General features: G+C 38.8%; 1 protein-coding gene across 4 annotated transcripts in view; it reads left to right on the top strand.

The window, feature by feature from the left end:
• Positions 1–16,526, top strand: part of DHX9 (DExH-box helicase 9) — a 40,714-nt gene that overhangs the window by 20,997 nt on the left and 3,191 nt on the right. For all 4 annotated transcript variants that reach the window (XM_039358554.1, XM_039358553.1, XM_039358555.1 and 1 more), the window contains 13 exons: positions 869–1,010; positions 2,143–2,225; positions 4,736–4,892; positions 6,018–6,118; positions 6,590–6,803; positions 7,055–7,149; positions 7,350–7,423; positions 10,300–10,452; positions 10,803–10,963; positions 12,492–12,603; positions 12,812–12,973; positions 13,081–13,208; positions 14,557–14,786. In XM_039358554.1, coding sequence (XP_039214488.1) covers positions 869–1,010; positions 2,143–2,225; positions 4,736–4,892; positions 6,018–6,118; positions 6,590–6,803; positions 7,055–7,149; positions 7,350–7,423; positions 10,300–10,452; positions 10,803–10,963; positions 12,492–12,603; positions 12,812–12,973; positions 13,081–13,208; positions 14,557–14,786 — 1,812 coding nt within the window. The remainder of the gene's footprint in view (positions 1–868; positions 1,011–2,142; positions 2,226–4,735; positions 4,893–6,017; positions 6,119–6,589; positions 6,804–7,054; positions 7,150–7,349; positions 7,424–10,299; positions 10,453–10,802; positions 10,964–12,491; positions 12,604–12,811; positions 12,974–13,080; positions 13,209–14,556; positions 14,787–16,526) is intronic.

Raw genomic sequence — 16,526 nt, 5'->3', positions numbered from 1 at the left:
CTTTGCTTGTGCGGACACCTCTGGTTGGAGGGTCCCTCAGCTGGTGGTCTCTGGGGGACGTAGATCTGGCCTTATCTGTTTCCCACCCATTGGGACAGTGTGGCTTTGATATGTCCCATTGGTGGATTCTCCACCTCCTGTACTGGAGAAGGGGCGTTGTCTTACCTGAACGCCTTTTCTCAGTACAGAGATGGAGAATCCACACCCGCCCTTTAGGTCAGTTAGGCCGATATTAAGGGATTGAGAGCCAACACCTTGTCCACCTTCAGCCACTTTCACCCCTCGTTAAGACTGGATCTCCTAGCAGGAGGAGGCGTGTCAAGTTTGGTTACTTGGTCTCTAGCAGGCAGACAGAGAAAACCCATTGGTGAATTCGCCATCTCCATACTGAGAAAAGGTGTTCAGGTAAGAGAACGCCCCTTTTAGATCCAAAGCTGAAAAGATGCTTTGTAGCAAACATGAGTGTGTACATCATGAATGTTGACCCCTCATAGATGCTGCATTTTTTTCTTGAATTTATATGGTAAACAGATTGAAGTACTACTTTTTTTTTATCTAAAGTGCTTCATATCCCTAGTTCTTTTTTACATCTCCCAAATAAATTTGGGATACACTTATTTCTTTATAAAGGCAATACCTGAAGCAGTATTTTATATTGTTAATTACCAGTATGAATGTTTAAGCACAGTTTTATACATACAAATAACTGCAAATAATTATGTTTGAATTTCAAATTCTCAGGACATCTATACAAATCCTGCATGTTTGTATAATTGGGTCAGTTCTGTGATTTTTCTTGATGGACTTGTTCCTTTTTATGACGTGATAACAGGATTCTTACTCAACCTGTGATATCTTTTCTACACAGCCTAGGAGGATCAGTGCTGTCTCTGTAGCAGAAAGAGTTGCTTATGAAAGAGCAGAAGAACCTGGAAATAGTTGTGGCTACAGTGTTCGCTTTGAATCTGTGCTTCCCCGGCCACATGCCAGTGTAATGTTCTGCACTGTAGGTGGGTGTTGCTTGTTAAAATGTATAGGCTATGATAGAGTAGTTAATAGAATTTGACAGCAATAGAGGATCTCTTCTCATACTTCCCTTGGAGAACATGAAATGGCTGATGTTAGAAACATTTGTTCCATGTGCTTCCTATTGTCCATTCAGAGATGGTTGAAAACGAAAGCATTTTGTTTTGTATTGGGCTGAGCTTGTTTGGATAGTACAGTAGTGGCCAAAATCATGGAAACCTTTTGGGAAAAGTGTACAGTAGAAATGTCACCGTTGGTTAAGTTTCCACCAATTTTTCTTCTAATTTCTTTATGACTGTAGTCTTGTTCACTTAATAATACTATTTTACATCGCCTTCTGGGGAACCAGTTCAATTCTTTGCACCATTACTTTAAGTTTATTACATTTTACAAGCTCACTAGAAAAAACCCCAACCAACATGATAGCTTCATCTGATTGATGGCTACAATCAGATGAAGGAAAGCTACCTGATATCAACCTAAGCAAGTTGTACTTCCTTTTTCTGGTTATTTGGCTATAACTTTTCATAGAAGACAGTACAGATAATTGAACAAACTATGTTGCATTACATTCTTGATTGTTTTTCCATTGATAAATAATTTTATGGTAGTACTCCCCCCCAAAAAAGTGGTGTTATTAGCCATCAGACCTCAAAAATAGACTTTTCCCAAAAGGTTTCCACTATTTTGGCCACTACTGTAAATAACTGCCATACAGATAGTAGCAATTGTAAGTAGTTGTGGGATGTTTTGTTCTGCCCTTTGTTGTTACTACCCATAATGAATTGAAATCAAGGATGAGATTTAGAAAGCTTTTATTTAGTTCCTGCATTGTAAATTGTTTTTATCTTGTAAGCTTTCCACAGTGCAGGGTAAGAACTGCTAAAAGGAAGGAAGAAAAATAAATGAGGAATTGGCAGACCACAGCATGATTACTTTGCTTGCTTATATCATTCAATTTGATGGCATTTAACAAACCATGATTAGAATGGATTTCCATGATATGTTCACAGTTAGTAACTGTGTTGTGGTACAGTATCGTTCCCTAATCTGTTCTGTAAAAGGAATCATTTGCCATAATTAATCCATCCTCATTGATAAAGACCTGTTTTTAAGGTGTCCTCCTGAGAAAGCTGGAAGCTGGTATTCGTGGAATCAGTCATGTCATAGTGGATGAAATTCATGAGAGAGACATTAATGTGAGTTAAGCTTTTAATTTATCCAAGCAGAGCTTATTTGCTATACATTATGTAAATTTTTCTGCTGTTGTGCCATATGAAAGTGGGCACAATTTCTGTCATCATGTTGCTGCATTCTACCCAAGTAATAATATCCAGTGCTTTTTTTGTAAAAAAAAAAAAAAAAAAAAGGTGCCGGAACTCACACATGTCATACAACCCACCTTGCCTACCTTACAAGGTTCCATCTAAAAAATGTGCCGGAACTCCGTTCTAGGCATTCTATGACAAAAAAAAGCCCTGATAATATCCATATTATTTTTACATTAAAGGTGGGCATTGTTAAATAGTTGCTTTGTTCACATATTGCTTCTTACAGTTATCTAAGGTAAACATTACTCCCTTGTAGGAGGAAAAATATAAGTAAAATAACCTTGTACAGCTGTTAAGATCTAGCCAGTGTGGTGTAGAGGTTAAAGTGATGGCTTTGAAACCAGGACACTGAGCTCTAGCCTTCCCTTAGGCATGAAAGCTGTCTTGGTGACTGTGTGTTATTCACTCTCTTTCAGCCTAACCCACCTCACAGGATTGTTGGGAAATAAGAGGCAGGAGTATTATGTTTGCCACCTTGAGTTATATGTAAAAAAAACAAACGATAAAAATCTAATAATCTTGAACAAATCTGAAAAATACCATCTCCCGTATTGCATCCAGTATCAGTAATTATTAGAAAAGTACAGTGATCCAGATTCAAAGGGGGAAACATGACTCAGACGTATGTGTTCACTCAAGATACACATGCTGACTCCTGTTTAAATTGACCACACTTTTCCTGGAATCATGAGCAGGAGCTGCAGAAGCTATTTTTAAAAGAGCTGCCACCAGGTATGACTTGAGTGCCTCTGAGCCTTTGAAAACTTTTTTTTTCTTTTGAAACAGGATCATTGCACTGTTCTAATATTTATCATACAATAAGTAACTAGAAGTAACAACATAATCTTGGACGTTTGGATCACAGTGCACTCATAGTTACAATATGATGGTTAAAAATAACCCTTATAGGTTACATCTACAAAGCATCATTACTTTGCCTACATTACAGGAAGAATATTGTGGCATATGGGTTTGTGATCTGGCATGGCTGCTGGTGTGACTTAGCCATTGTAGTAAATAAAAGAGGGAGGGAAAAACAGCTCAATGCTGATTTTGAAAGGCAGCATTGTCATTACCGTTAATTAATTGACCTGGCTCCTAGCCAGGGTTGGTATAGAGAGATTTTCAGACAGGAATGCCCTTGGTTCAGCCCATATAAGTGTTGGAGACTAGAACTCTGTGGGGGACACCAGCCTCCTCAGTTGTTGGAAGATATGCGGCTAATATAACCTAACATTGGAGAACAAGAGAGACTGAAGGAGAGGAGATAAAAAGTATGTGTACGGAGTGATTGGAGAGAGAAGGTTAAATGTGTAGAAATTTGTTTTGGTTTATGGTTAGAAAGGGAGAAGAAAGGTCCAGGGGTGGTTTCCCTGGAAGAAGAGAAGTGAAGATCCAGAGGGATTAGAGCTCCACCCAAGAATGGGAAGGAGGGACCTAGTTGGCCGTAGATAGCAGCTTCACCTAAGATCTCAGAATGGAAAGAGGAGACTGGCTGTTGGTGGGGCAGCTTGGGTCTCTGGAGAAGAAATGGACAGAAAACCCCAAGAGTCGTTCTTCCTTCAATGTAATAGTAGTAGGTGTTTGGCTGAGCAGTTCCAGGAGGAACTCAAGCCATGCTGAGCACATTAAAGTAAATTCCAGTCTATTCTTTTCAGACTGCTTCTTGTGAAGCCCAGAAACAGAGGAGGGAGATGGAGAGAATGGGAGAAGAAGCAGAAGTGAAAGAATGGGATAGTCTCTCAAAGGGAGGCTTAGGAAGAAACTTAATACTGTTTGAACGCTGGAACAGTATTGTAAATATTTGCTGAAAAGAGTGTCACAGTATTTAGTTTTTTAAAAAAACGCCTCCACTGTCTTGTTTTTTGTGTCAGTTGCCACCCTTACAAAACAATGCAGCTCTAGTTCAAAACAATCTCATCGCAGTGTGACAAATACATTAATTGAGATTGCCAGAAAATTGTACAAACTGCTTTGAATTATTTGTGTATATGCAGAACTGTACTATGCTATGAAAATAGTTGTTCAGTTACCGTAAATGCCGGCGTATAAGGCGACTTCCGCGAGCGCTGAAATCGGCGCCAAAGACGGGGGTCGTCTTATACGCCGAGTCGTCTTATATGCCGGAAATACTGGTAGTTTCCGGCGTATAAGACAACGTTCTAGGAATGCGGCCCGGCTATAAAGACAGGGGTCGTTTTATACGCCGGGTCGCCTTGTACGCCGGCATTTACAGTAGTTGGAAAATACTTCGGTTAGTTATATACCACTGAATGGTGGTATATAAAGCGAGATGAAGTTGATAACCTTAAATATGATAATTACCTCCATTTTTTAAAAACCTATTAAAGGACAGCCCTTTTTTTTTTCTTTTACAGACTGATTTTCTTTTGGTAGTTCTGCGGGATGTTGTTCAAACCTATCCTGAAATCCGGGTTATTCTCATGTCTGCTACTATTGATACCAGCATGTTCTGTGAATATTTTTTTAATTGCCCTATCATTGAAGTCTTCGGTAGAACCTATGCAGTTCAAGGTAAACACCTGCCTAATGAAACATTCCCAAAAAAATTCTGTTTCTTTTTTTGGGGGGGTAATAGAGAAGCTTGAGCTACTTGTGTGATTTTTAGCCATTTGCGTGATTTTGTATGATCATGTTAATAGAGAGTTCATATGGTTATATTTGAACACCAAAAAGCATGGAAGAATGAAAAAAATGTTTTAATACGATATACAGAGAGAGAGGTTTTTTTCATTGGTGAAGAAAAATAGGCTTCAAAAGTATTACTTTTATCCTTTTTTATGTGTGTGAATGTGCTGTTAGGAGTCTTCAACTTGAGGATTTTGAGGGTTACCTACAGACAACTTTGTTGCAGAGGAGAAAAAAGTTGGAGTGCCAAGAAATGTTCCAGGAAGAAATGCAAAATACATATCTAGCAAATAACTATACAGTAGTGGCCAAAATTGTGGAAACCTTTTGGGAAAAGTGTACAGTAGAAATGCCACCTTTGGTTAAGTTTCCACCAATTTTTCTTCTAATTTCTTTGTAACTGTAGCCTTGTTCACTTAATAATACTATTTTACATCGCTTTCTGGGCAACCAGTCAACTCTTTGCACCATTACTTTAAGTTTATTACATTTTACAAGCTCACTAAATGAAAGGAAAAAAAACCCAACCAACTTGATAGCAAGCACCTAATACACTGACAAATGTCCTCTCAGCTTCAATACATGATATCAATAACTGACTCCTACTGTGATCTGATTGGCTCATTGCCAAAACAAGATGACACCTGATTGGCTCTCTAAACACTCATGCTTATTGGCTACTGTCAGCTGAAGGAAAGCTATCTGATATCAACCTAAGCAAGTTGTGCTTCCTTTTTCCGGTTATTTGGCTATAACATTTCATAGAATACAGTACAGATAATTGAACAAACTATGCTGCATTACATTCTTGATTAAATTATATTTCCATTGATATATAATTTTAGGGTACTACTCCAAAAAAAAAAGTGGTGTTATTAACCATCAAACCTCAAAAAAAGGTTTCCACTATTTTGGTCACTACTGTAGATGTCTTTCTGGAAATCCCAACAAAAACTGGCACTTTAGCTGATCAGAGGATTTCTACAGTAATCTTACTCTTTTTGTTTGTAGAATATTTTCTGGAAGACTGTATTCAAATGACTAAATTTATTCCTCCGCCGAAGGATAAGAAAAAGAAAGATAAGGATGAAGAAGGTACTGAAGATGATGATGTAAGTATGTTGTTAAGGATTTTTAGTCCAAAGAAAATTGCAATATTGCTTATAAAAGCTAGAATTATGATGATAAAGCATGCATGGTTATACATCTTTTATAATGGCATATGTCTTTATATAGTGCTTTGAGCTTTATTATTTCTTGTTATACTAAGCAAAATAAAGTATATACTGTTTCTATTCGAAACATAGGGCACTTTATATTGAGCTAATAGTGGACTTAGGACGATTATTTTGAGTCAGTCATTGCAGTCCATTTTGATTTGGAGTCCTCATGTGTCTTTCTGCTTTTTCAATCTCCCAGCAGTCATTTGCATAATAGTACTGTCATTAGTGTTAGTGTTATACATAAAACTTTCTAATAGAAGAGGATATGCATGCTTTAGTTGAATGGTGGAATCATTTGTGCTCGCTGAGCTTCGTTATTTGCATACGGACATTTCATTCATTATTTCAATTTTCCTCTAGGCAAATTGCAACCTTATCTGTAGCGATGAATATGGCCCAGAAACAAAAAGCCGCATGGCCCAGATGAATGAGAAGGAAACTCCTTTTGAACTCATAGAGGCTTTGTTGAAATATATTGAGACCTTGAATGTCACTGGAGCAGTCCTTGTCTTCTTGCCTGGCTGGAATCTGATATACACTATGCAGAAATACCTGGAAATGAATCCACACTTTGGTACAAGCAATTTTCAGCTGTATTTTTTTTTTTACTTTTTCCCCCTGAGGTGATCATAAAACTGAAAGAGCTTTCCTTATGTATGGAGGAGTGAAACTTATTTATTTATTAAATTTGTATGCCACCCATCTCAACTATCTAGGAACTCTGAATGTCTAATTGCTGAAAAGAAGATGTACTATTTAAAATAGGAGATATACAAATGCAAGAAGCTTGCTTAAAATATTTTCCTTCCTCTACTCTTACTGTAGGAAGCCAGAGATACCGAGTTCTTCCTCTGCATTCCCAGATACCCCGAGAAGAGCAGCGCAAAGTATTTGATCCAGTGGCCCCCGGAATCACCAAGGTGAACCTCTTGGAATAGGTGTAGCTCAACCATTTCCAACTTGCAACCTTCAAGTTGTTTTATAATGGTTATTCCTGGAATTTGTATAACGCATGGCACTGGGAAGGTGTAATCCCAGCACATTGGGAGAGTTCGGGTGGGAGAGTGCATTTGTGAATGCAGCCTTGTATTCAAGCATACAATATTGTTTGTCTCCCTAGGTGATCTTATCAACCAATATTGCAGAGACCAGCATAACCATCAATGATGTGGTCTATGTTATTGATTCTTGCAAGTGAGTTGTTCTGAAGCTGCTTCCTGTGCTTGTGTTTGCTCTCTTCATTGCATTTAATTGTAGTCTTTTTTTTTTTTTTTTTGGCTGTGCTTTCTGATTTCCACTACTGGATTTGCATCTGATCTATGTTCTCAGACATTCAAGTGTCCATTTGCTGTAATATTGTCAACACTGCAGATAATTCATGTTTCTTTCTTCAGTTTTAAATTCATACTTATCTTTTTTTCAGTCCAGCTTTGTGTTGTATATAGCAGCATATAGATTTGACGACAATGATGAGAGCTGAATAACTAGGGAGAAAGTATGTAGCCATGCCTAGCTCTTTGCCAATTTAGAACCAATCTGTTTCACCATGTTCTCTCCTAATTATGATCTTATGCCCTGTTTTTAGATTTATCGTTAGAATAATTAGATGTTCTAGTGGCCCATTTTCCTAATGACAGTCCACAAGTTGTTGTGGTCAAGACAATTGTGTTAATGCTGTAAACATTGGATGTTCCCGCTCTGACAACTGATGAAAATTGCAGCCATTTTCGCTTTGCTTTTAACATGCTTTTTCTTCTATTTAGAGATCAGGTGCAGAAGGGGGCTGGGATGAATGCTTGAGCTCAGCTAGCCATAATAATAACTCTGCTTTGTGGGAACCGAAGGATGAACTGATAATGTTTTGGCGACTGAGGAGCTGGAGAGAACACCGGTGTTTCAGGCTAATTGGAGAATGATTTATGACAGCTTATTGGGGGTGGGAATTGCAATTTGTTACTTTGTATCGGGGGAAGGGAATCTAGTTTTTGGGTTCAACTATGTAGTGCCGATACTTTGTTTCCTGAATAAAATGTTCTTTGAGGAAGAATTCTTGCCCTGAAGTTCTTTTAATGGGTTTCATCTATCAGAACCATGACAAATCAAGTGCTTTTCAATGAATGACATGTTGACAACTTTTTGGCATTCTCTGACTTTTTGAATTACTAAGCATGCAGTGCTGATTCTTATTTCTTAGCCTTTATTGAAACACATTTGAGAAATAGGTACTTCTGTTTTCAGGTGGGGCCTTAGTCCATGTTGAATGATCTTGAGATTACCTTCCTAGCATATGAAATTAAGGATATTGTGCAATAGTTTTTGCAGTCTATTAAGTTGGTTTTTTTGTATTAATATGTAGACTTCTAATTTTTGTACAGTGTTGTTTTTTCACATTTGTTGGTGTAATGTGGTTAGAGCCTTAAGGGAGTCTTTTATATCAGAGTTCCCCAACCTTTTAGGTTTTGCAGACTGGCTGAGGGGTATGTGTCAGAGGGGAGGGTTCTATGTGCCTGCTGCTCGTGTGAGTGGGGATGTGTGCGTGCGGTCTCGCCTGCCACTTCTGCAGCCTGGTTCTGAAAGGTTCAAGGACTGGTAGTGGGCTGCAGCCCAGGGGTTGGGGACCCCTGTTTTATGTGCTGTATTTTTATAAGCAATATATCGATTCCTGTAGCCTTTCCACTTAGTAATAAGCAGAGAATACTGATCTGACTTCATCTTCATCTTTGTTGCCTAGGCAATAGTCTTCAAAAGTATCTTGGAAGTTGGCATTTGTGTTGTACAGATTTTCATTATTATACTACATTATATACAGATGTTCATTATTATACTACATTATGTACTATTATAATTCTATATCTGATTTTTTTTCTCCACTAACATCTGTTTATTGGCATCATTTAATAAACTGCTTCAGATTGAAGTGTTCTTCTGAATTCAAAGATGCAAGAAAACTTGCCTTGTTTTTCCATATCTCTTTCCATCTTCAGTCTCTTTGTAGATATCATTATATTACTTCCCGTTATCTCCTAGCAGTTTTTTGAAATGTCTTAGTAAACTCCTTCATGAGATCATTAACTTTATTGATTTGGGTTGCTTCTTCAGCAATTTCCACTATCTAGCCTAACATACTTTTTAATTTCTTGTAATTCTTAGGGTTTTTTGGCAGTCTCTTTAACATTTTTTTATTATTATTTAAGCCCACAGTTGCTCATCAGTGAGGTTTAGGGCTTCAGAGTTGATCTCAGCACTCTCCTTAAAGCTGGTTGGATATGCTTTGAAGATCATAATTTAGAAGCTGGATAGCTTTCTTCTTTTGTTTTAGCTTGATTTTGAACATGCACTTGAGCAATGATTCTGTTGTAGTTTTCTTACAAGAAATCGTTATATAGTAATTATTTTTACTTAGGTTTAGAGTAGGTTAAGTTTCAGATTCACATTTTTCATCTCAATTTGGTTCCCCTTTCTTTTTGTTCAGGCTTTTCATTGTACCACCTGTTTCTTTTCCTTAAAGCAAGTAAAAGAAACCAGTGAAATAGGGTAGGAGACCTGTAGAGAAGTAGCAAATGGAGAAGTTAGAAGAGTCGGGATTTGAATGAAATTGTAGCCCACATAGCTGTATTAGCTTCAGACGAAGATCAAATAGACTAATTTTAATTTCAGTTTGAAAAGCTCATCTCTCTCAAGTTCTGCTTCTGATGTCTCTGTACATAGGTGCATGTCCTTGGCTGCATTATAGACCTTGATTGCCATTCCCATTCTGGGGCAGAGGTGGATGAATGAATGACTTTCTAGTGCAGCCTTCAGATTTTCTGACACTCATCCACATACTAACCAAATTCATCCTTACTCTGTTTTTTTTTCCCCAAGATCTACTATGGTCACTTAGGTGCCATCGCCTGTTAAGGCTAGTAGGGTTCACAACGTTGTATCTAACAAGATTGATCTTGCCATTCACTGCAGAATATTATCCAGTGCTTTTTTTTTTTTTACAAGTTTGGAATGCTGCCTCTTGTTTGTGAAAGTGATCTCCCAATGTTAAGGAATTAATTTAGTATTTTTTTTCCAACCCACAGACAGAAAGTTAAACTATTCACTGCTCATAACAACATGACCAATTATGCCACTGTGTGGGCCTCAAAAACAAATCTGGAGCAACGGAAAGGACGGGCTGGTCGTGTCCGTCCTGGATTCTGCTTCCATCTTTGCAGCAGAGCACGTTTTGATAGGTAGGCTCATACTCTGCGCTTCTAGATATTCTGGGGTCTGTTAAGTAATTGATGTGGAAAAACAAATCGAAACCCAGCTGAGGCAAGAGGAATTAAGAGTGTGGGATGGGCAAGGGTGTATGTGACATGCAGTCACTGGTACCGTGTGAGCCAGCAGCAGATTTCTTACAGCATTAAGAACTGATAGTGCAAAGCAGGTTTATGTATTTGTTGTATGACATAGCAGTAGTTTTTATAAAGAGTTGTGGGATGAGAAGGTAAATATCAAAAACAACTTGGAGGTCATTATTAGCGAGATTGTAGCGTCAGCTATAGAGATGAATATATCCAAAATGTCCCCTCTCTTTCAGACTTGAGACTCATATGACCCCCGAAATGTTTCGAACACCACTGCATGAAATTGCTTTGAGCATCAAGCTGTTAAGACTAGGCGGGATTGGACAATTTCTGGCCAAAGCTATAGAGCCGCCTCCTTTGGATGCAGTGATTGAAGCTGAGCATACACTCCGAGGTATCTGTCTTGTCAATGAAAATACGGTGAATATTTTCATAGCTCCTGTTGGTTGGTGAAATGAAATCCAGTTTGTTTATCCGATTTATATTGCTGGCCTTCTAGGCAAAACGTGGGCATCCGAGAAGAGAAAAGCACATGGGATTCTGTTAAACCAAGAACTAAATAAAGCTACATTGAGGCTCAGTAAAGCTACAACATCACTAATTATATACACTTATACCAGAGTCCCCATATTAACATCCTGACTCCAGTAACTGAGGCAAGATTCATGTCTTCTCAGACTTCCAAAAGATCAATAGAGTAGAGGTAGCTATATTTCAAAGGGGAGGCTGTTCCATAGGGCAGGGTTAATGCGATATAAGGTAGTGAATATGTGCTAGTGTTGTTGTCATGACATTTGTTGTTGTTGTTAATTGCGAAGTCGTGTCCGACCCATCGCGACCCCATGGACAATGTTCCTCCAGGTCTTCCTGTCCTCTACCATCTTCTGGAGTCCATTTAAGTTCACACCTACTGCTTCAGTGACTCCATCCAGCCATCTCATTCTCTGTCGTCCCCTTCTTCTATTGCCCTCAATCTTTCCCAGCATTAGGCCCTTCTCCAGTGAGTCCTTCCTTCTCATTAGGTGGCCAAAGTATTTGAGTTTCAACTTCAGGATCTGGCCTTCTAAAGAGCAGTCAGGGTTGATCTCTTCTAGGACTGACCGGTTTGAATGCCTTGCAGTCCAAGGGACTCACAGGAGTCTTCTCCAGCACCATAGTTCAAAGGCCTCAATTCTTTGGCGCTCAGCCTTTCTTATGGTCCAACTCTTATGGTCATGACATTTAGAAGGGTGTCAAATGTTTACTCTGGGCATAAAGCTATTAGTTCATATAGTAACTAGGAATAGCTTAATGTAGGTAGCTGTTAGGCTTAGCATCTGTTTTTGATTCCTAAATGAATTCCCCCTAGCAGTTACATTGCTTTTCATCAAACTGATGGAGGCAAAATCCCAGAACAGATTTAATCTTTTGTTTCTAAAATGTTGCCTCTGGGAGTTGAAGTGCACGAGTCATAAAAGAGCCAAGGTTGCCTACCCCTGGTCTACACAGTATACTGAATGGAAAAGAGAAGAAGAGTTGAATCACTTGAAGTATAGATTTGAAAACCTCTCATTTCTGCTGTTTTATGTCCATTTCAGAGTAGCAAAACTAAATGTCGAATCTGCTAAGTTATATTATCACTTCAGTCAGAGATCAACATTTGAACACAGATAATATGCAAATAAAAAAGTCAAGGTCTTTTCACAACTTTGTAAGAATTGTCATTGCAAGGACCCGACTACAGTCTACAGAACTGAGCATTATATTTTCAACAGTATTCAGCACTCCTTCCCTTTTGGAAAAAATAATGAGCAGGGCGGCAGCAATGTATCAGCCTTTTATTTCACCTTCACAGATTTAAATATTTCACGGCAATAACTGATGAAAAAAAAGTAGTTGAAAACTACACTAGATTTTACTTACGCTTTTTTTTTTTATTTTAGAGCTTGATGCCCTGGATTCCAATGATGAACTGACCCCTCTTGGGAGAATTTTAGCAAGGCTCCCCATTGAACCTCGACTTGGCAAAATGATGATAATGGGATGCATATTTTAGTAAGTGATAATAAATTCAAAAGTAACTGGAGGGAAAAGGAGAGGGGACTCTGGAAGAAGAGAATTAATTTTCTGATAAAGTCATGTTTACCTAGGAACAATAAAGTAAATCTCACCAGCAGTCTCTGTCCCCTTCATTCCTTCTGCTCAAGAGTGCCATTTGTTATATTGCAGTGTAGCTCAGCTGATTTTCTGCTTTTTCTTTCAGTGTTGGTGATGCCGTGTGTACTATCTCTGCTGCCACCTGCTTCCCTGAGCCATTCATCAGTGAGGGTAAAAGGCTGGGTTACGTGCATAGGAATTTTGCTGGAAACCGGTTCTCCGATCACGTGGCCCTGCTCTCAGTCTTCCAAGCCTGGGATAATGCAAGGTAGTTTGATTTAGGGCAATACATAAGACATCCTACTCTATATAAAAAGCTCTGCGTGTTACCCTTCCATGGAGTGGCTTGACTGATTCTTACCCATTTTCTTGCAGAATGGGTGGAGAAAATGCTGAAATTCGTTTCTGTGAGTTTAAGAGACTCAATATGGCAACACTCAGAATGACCTGGGAAGCCAAAGTACAGCTGAAAGAAATTCTGGTTAACTCTGGATTCCCAGAAGGTAGAAATAAAAGAAAAACTTTGTATGAACGTGAAGGAAGTTCCTACTTACGGACCATTAGTTTTGTAACCATTCCAAGAAAAAATAACTTTATGGCCCGCTTACAATTTTCACAGTGTCCCTCAATCACATGATCACCATTATACTCAGCTTGCATTGTCCTGTGCCTATGCTTTGGTAGGGTTTTTTTTTTTTCCTTTTTTCCTCACTTGCAGAATAGAAAGTGGAATGTGATTTCAGGAGAGTAAACTGATTGCTCTTCTACACATCAAAAGCAATGCAGTCATACCAGCAGCTGTGGCCTAGGAGTCAGAGGCACATTACGCAAATAGGTTGCTTTTTCTCCAATCTCTCCAACTCTGCAAGGATGGTAGGGGGGGGGGAAGGCAAGTGATTTCTGTAGACAGTCTCCTTTGCCTAATTCTTCCCCAACCCCTCCCCCTGTTTAGCAGAGAGAGATGAAGAAATTGCAGGAGACTAAGCTGTTTGCTGCTCTGCACATCGAAAGCAATGTAATTGAGTCAGCGGTAAGGGTCAGGCAAAAGATTGCCTACAGAAATTGCTTACTTTTTCTTTCTCTCCCCCTCACCCTTACAGAGCAGAAAGATTGGAGAGGAAGAGATTTCAAGATAGTAGTATCAGATATTTGCATAGCATGCCCAGGGCTTCCAGTTAATGATCACTTAGTTTAGTAGTGGAATTGCTGGTCCCAATTACAGCCATTAAGTGTGGACTACGTGTAGCTATTTGTGACAGCACTCTCGTATATTCTGAACCTGATAGACTAAGCTATATTTCTTATTACATATAATTTGATCGTTCTTTAAGGTTTCTGGATGTAGAAAGAATGAGGGTGTTGCATGTGTGTCTGCCTGCCTGCCTGTATCTGTGTGTGTACCCCCCACACTTAAAGATAAGTAGTAAATAGTTCTATAACTTGTTCAAAGTCTTGTGATTTCTCTGCAGAAATAATTTCTATCGTTTGATTTCATGTTACTTTTAATCTCATTTTGAAGTAATTTACATAAACACAATCTGGATTTCAAAGAATATGAGAAGAATTTATGCTCTTCTATACATACTATAGGTGTTACGTAAAGTATATTGGGGGACGGGTTGCCCCTGAGGAAAAAATAAGCTTTCCACGGTGTACTTTATGTTAAAATAATAAGTAATCTTTAATTTATGCATTGCAAACAAAACTATTTAATAGAATATATGTATGCTTTGAGTTAGAACAGGCATGGATTGAAAGGTTCAAACATTGAAATACTATTCAGTTTATATAATTAGTTTTGTGTATTGTTGGTAAGATGCTGAGAAATGCCCTTTTTTGGTCTCTTTCTAGAGAGTTTAATGACTCAGGTGTTCAACAACACTGGACCAGATAACAACCTGGATGTTGTGATCTCTCTGCTGGCTTTTGGCCTGTATCCCAATGTCTGTTTTCACAAAGAAAAAAGAAAGATTCTCACTACCGAAGGACGTAATGCTCTCATTCACAAATCCTCTGTTAACTGCCCATTCAGCAGCCAGGATATGAAGTATCCTTCTCCTTTCTTCGTTTTTGGAGAAAAGGTAAAATTATATATATAATTTTAATATATATATATTAAAAAAAAGACCCTTGGACTGTCAAATGTCCATGTAGTCTTTGAATATTGAGACATTAGGTGACACACAGATAAATCAGAAAGATGCCACTTGTGAATCATTTTGTATGCAGAACAGCTGGTTTTTGATTGGTCAGTGCCTGGCCTAAAAGAAGCAGGTATTAAACTTTGTGTGGAACAAAATGGAACTCTTTTATGGACTAGACAGGGAAGGGAGGAAAAAGACAAGGACATCAGTGGGTCGGGGAAGAAGGAAAGGTAGGTCATGGTCATATGCCATAGTGGAGCAGTGGTAGCAGGGAGAAGGAAGGGGAGCAGCTCCGAAAATAGGGTTGGAAGAATATACCCCATTGAAAATTGTTAAACAAAGAGGGAGAAATATATAGCAGGTTTGTCTCACATGACCCCAGAACAACAAGTCAGCATTTACATTTTGTCAAAACAATGGCTGTTTTGAAATGCATTAGCAGAACCTCTGGAACATGCTGGTTTACTGCAGATTCAAAACAATTTATTTTTCCCATTCATTCACACTCCTGGTGATACACATTTGTTTTCCTAATAAAAATGTTTCTATTGCATGTGAGGATTGCCTGTTTGGTATCCGCAGGTGCTACAAAACCTAATTTTCTTTCATTTTAATCAGTGCATATATTTTTATTAATAAATAATTGTTTTAATAATACCAAATTTGCAAAATGGACTTTATGGGCGTGTGCTTTATGGACTTTGAAGAAATTGTGATCTTGTTTGCTGCTTATGTATTTGTTTAATATTTCAATTTTGAGACTGCCCCCCTCCTGGGTGACTTACAGATAAAAATTCAAAGAAAACAATATATATATATATATATATATATATATATATATATATATATATATATATATATATATATATATATTAACTCTGGGTGTCCATTAGATGAAACTGGCAACAAAGAAGAGAGACATCTACAATCTAGACCCCCTTTAGTTAACGATTCATGTGTACATCCGCCGTCAATTAAGAAATTTGTTGATATTAGTAGCCCATCCTCGGATGCCCCAGACACCTCCTTGCACTGTACCCAATACTCAAGAATAAGAACAACAAGTGTCCCAATCAACACAAAACAAATTCACTACCCCAGTGACTATATCGGCTCCATTGTCCCCAATGGTGCCCCCGCTACAACGCATCTGGTCGCTGGCGCCTTGGAAATGGATAAGAATTCAAAAAAGGCAACACCTACCATGAGCGATGGCAGAATAACACCTTTGCTAGGCGGCCACACTGATCAGAGCCACTGAGACAGAGACATGCCTTCAATGGATGTACAGAAGATCAATACTTACAGCCGCCCCATTATGGGGGTGGTCACACGCTCCCGGAGAGCGGCGTTACGGAAGACTGAAAGAGAGGCAACCGGACTGAGAGTTGCACCGGGTGACACGAAGGAGGGGCATGGAGGATGCGATATGCTGGGAACAGTGGGGGGAAATAAAAGTGTGGATGAGATTGGTGGCAAGGATTGTGGGGGGATTGAAGGAGTGACAGGATTGAAGAATGCAAATGAGTGTGATGCACGCCGGAGGAGTGGAGGAGAGAAACGTCCCAAGGAACACAGGAAGAAGAATCAACTCAATAGTGCAGAGGACCCTTTAATTTTGAGAAACACACGTTGCCTATATGACTCAGGAACTAAAGGGAGGGAGGAAGTAGGTGG

Source organism: Crotalus tigris, unplaced genomic scaffold (assembly GCF_016545835.1).
Source record: "Crotalus tigris isolate CLP2741 ecotype Arizona unplaced genomic scaffold, ASM1654583v1 scf7180000019024.823168, whole genome shotgun sequence".
In the NCBI taxonomy this organism is placed as follows: domain Eukaryota; kingdom Metazoa; phylum Chordata; class Lepidosauria; order Squamata; family Viperidae; genus Crotalus; species Crotalus tigris.
This window is presented reverse-complemented; position numbering and strand designations above follow the sequence as displayed.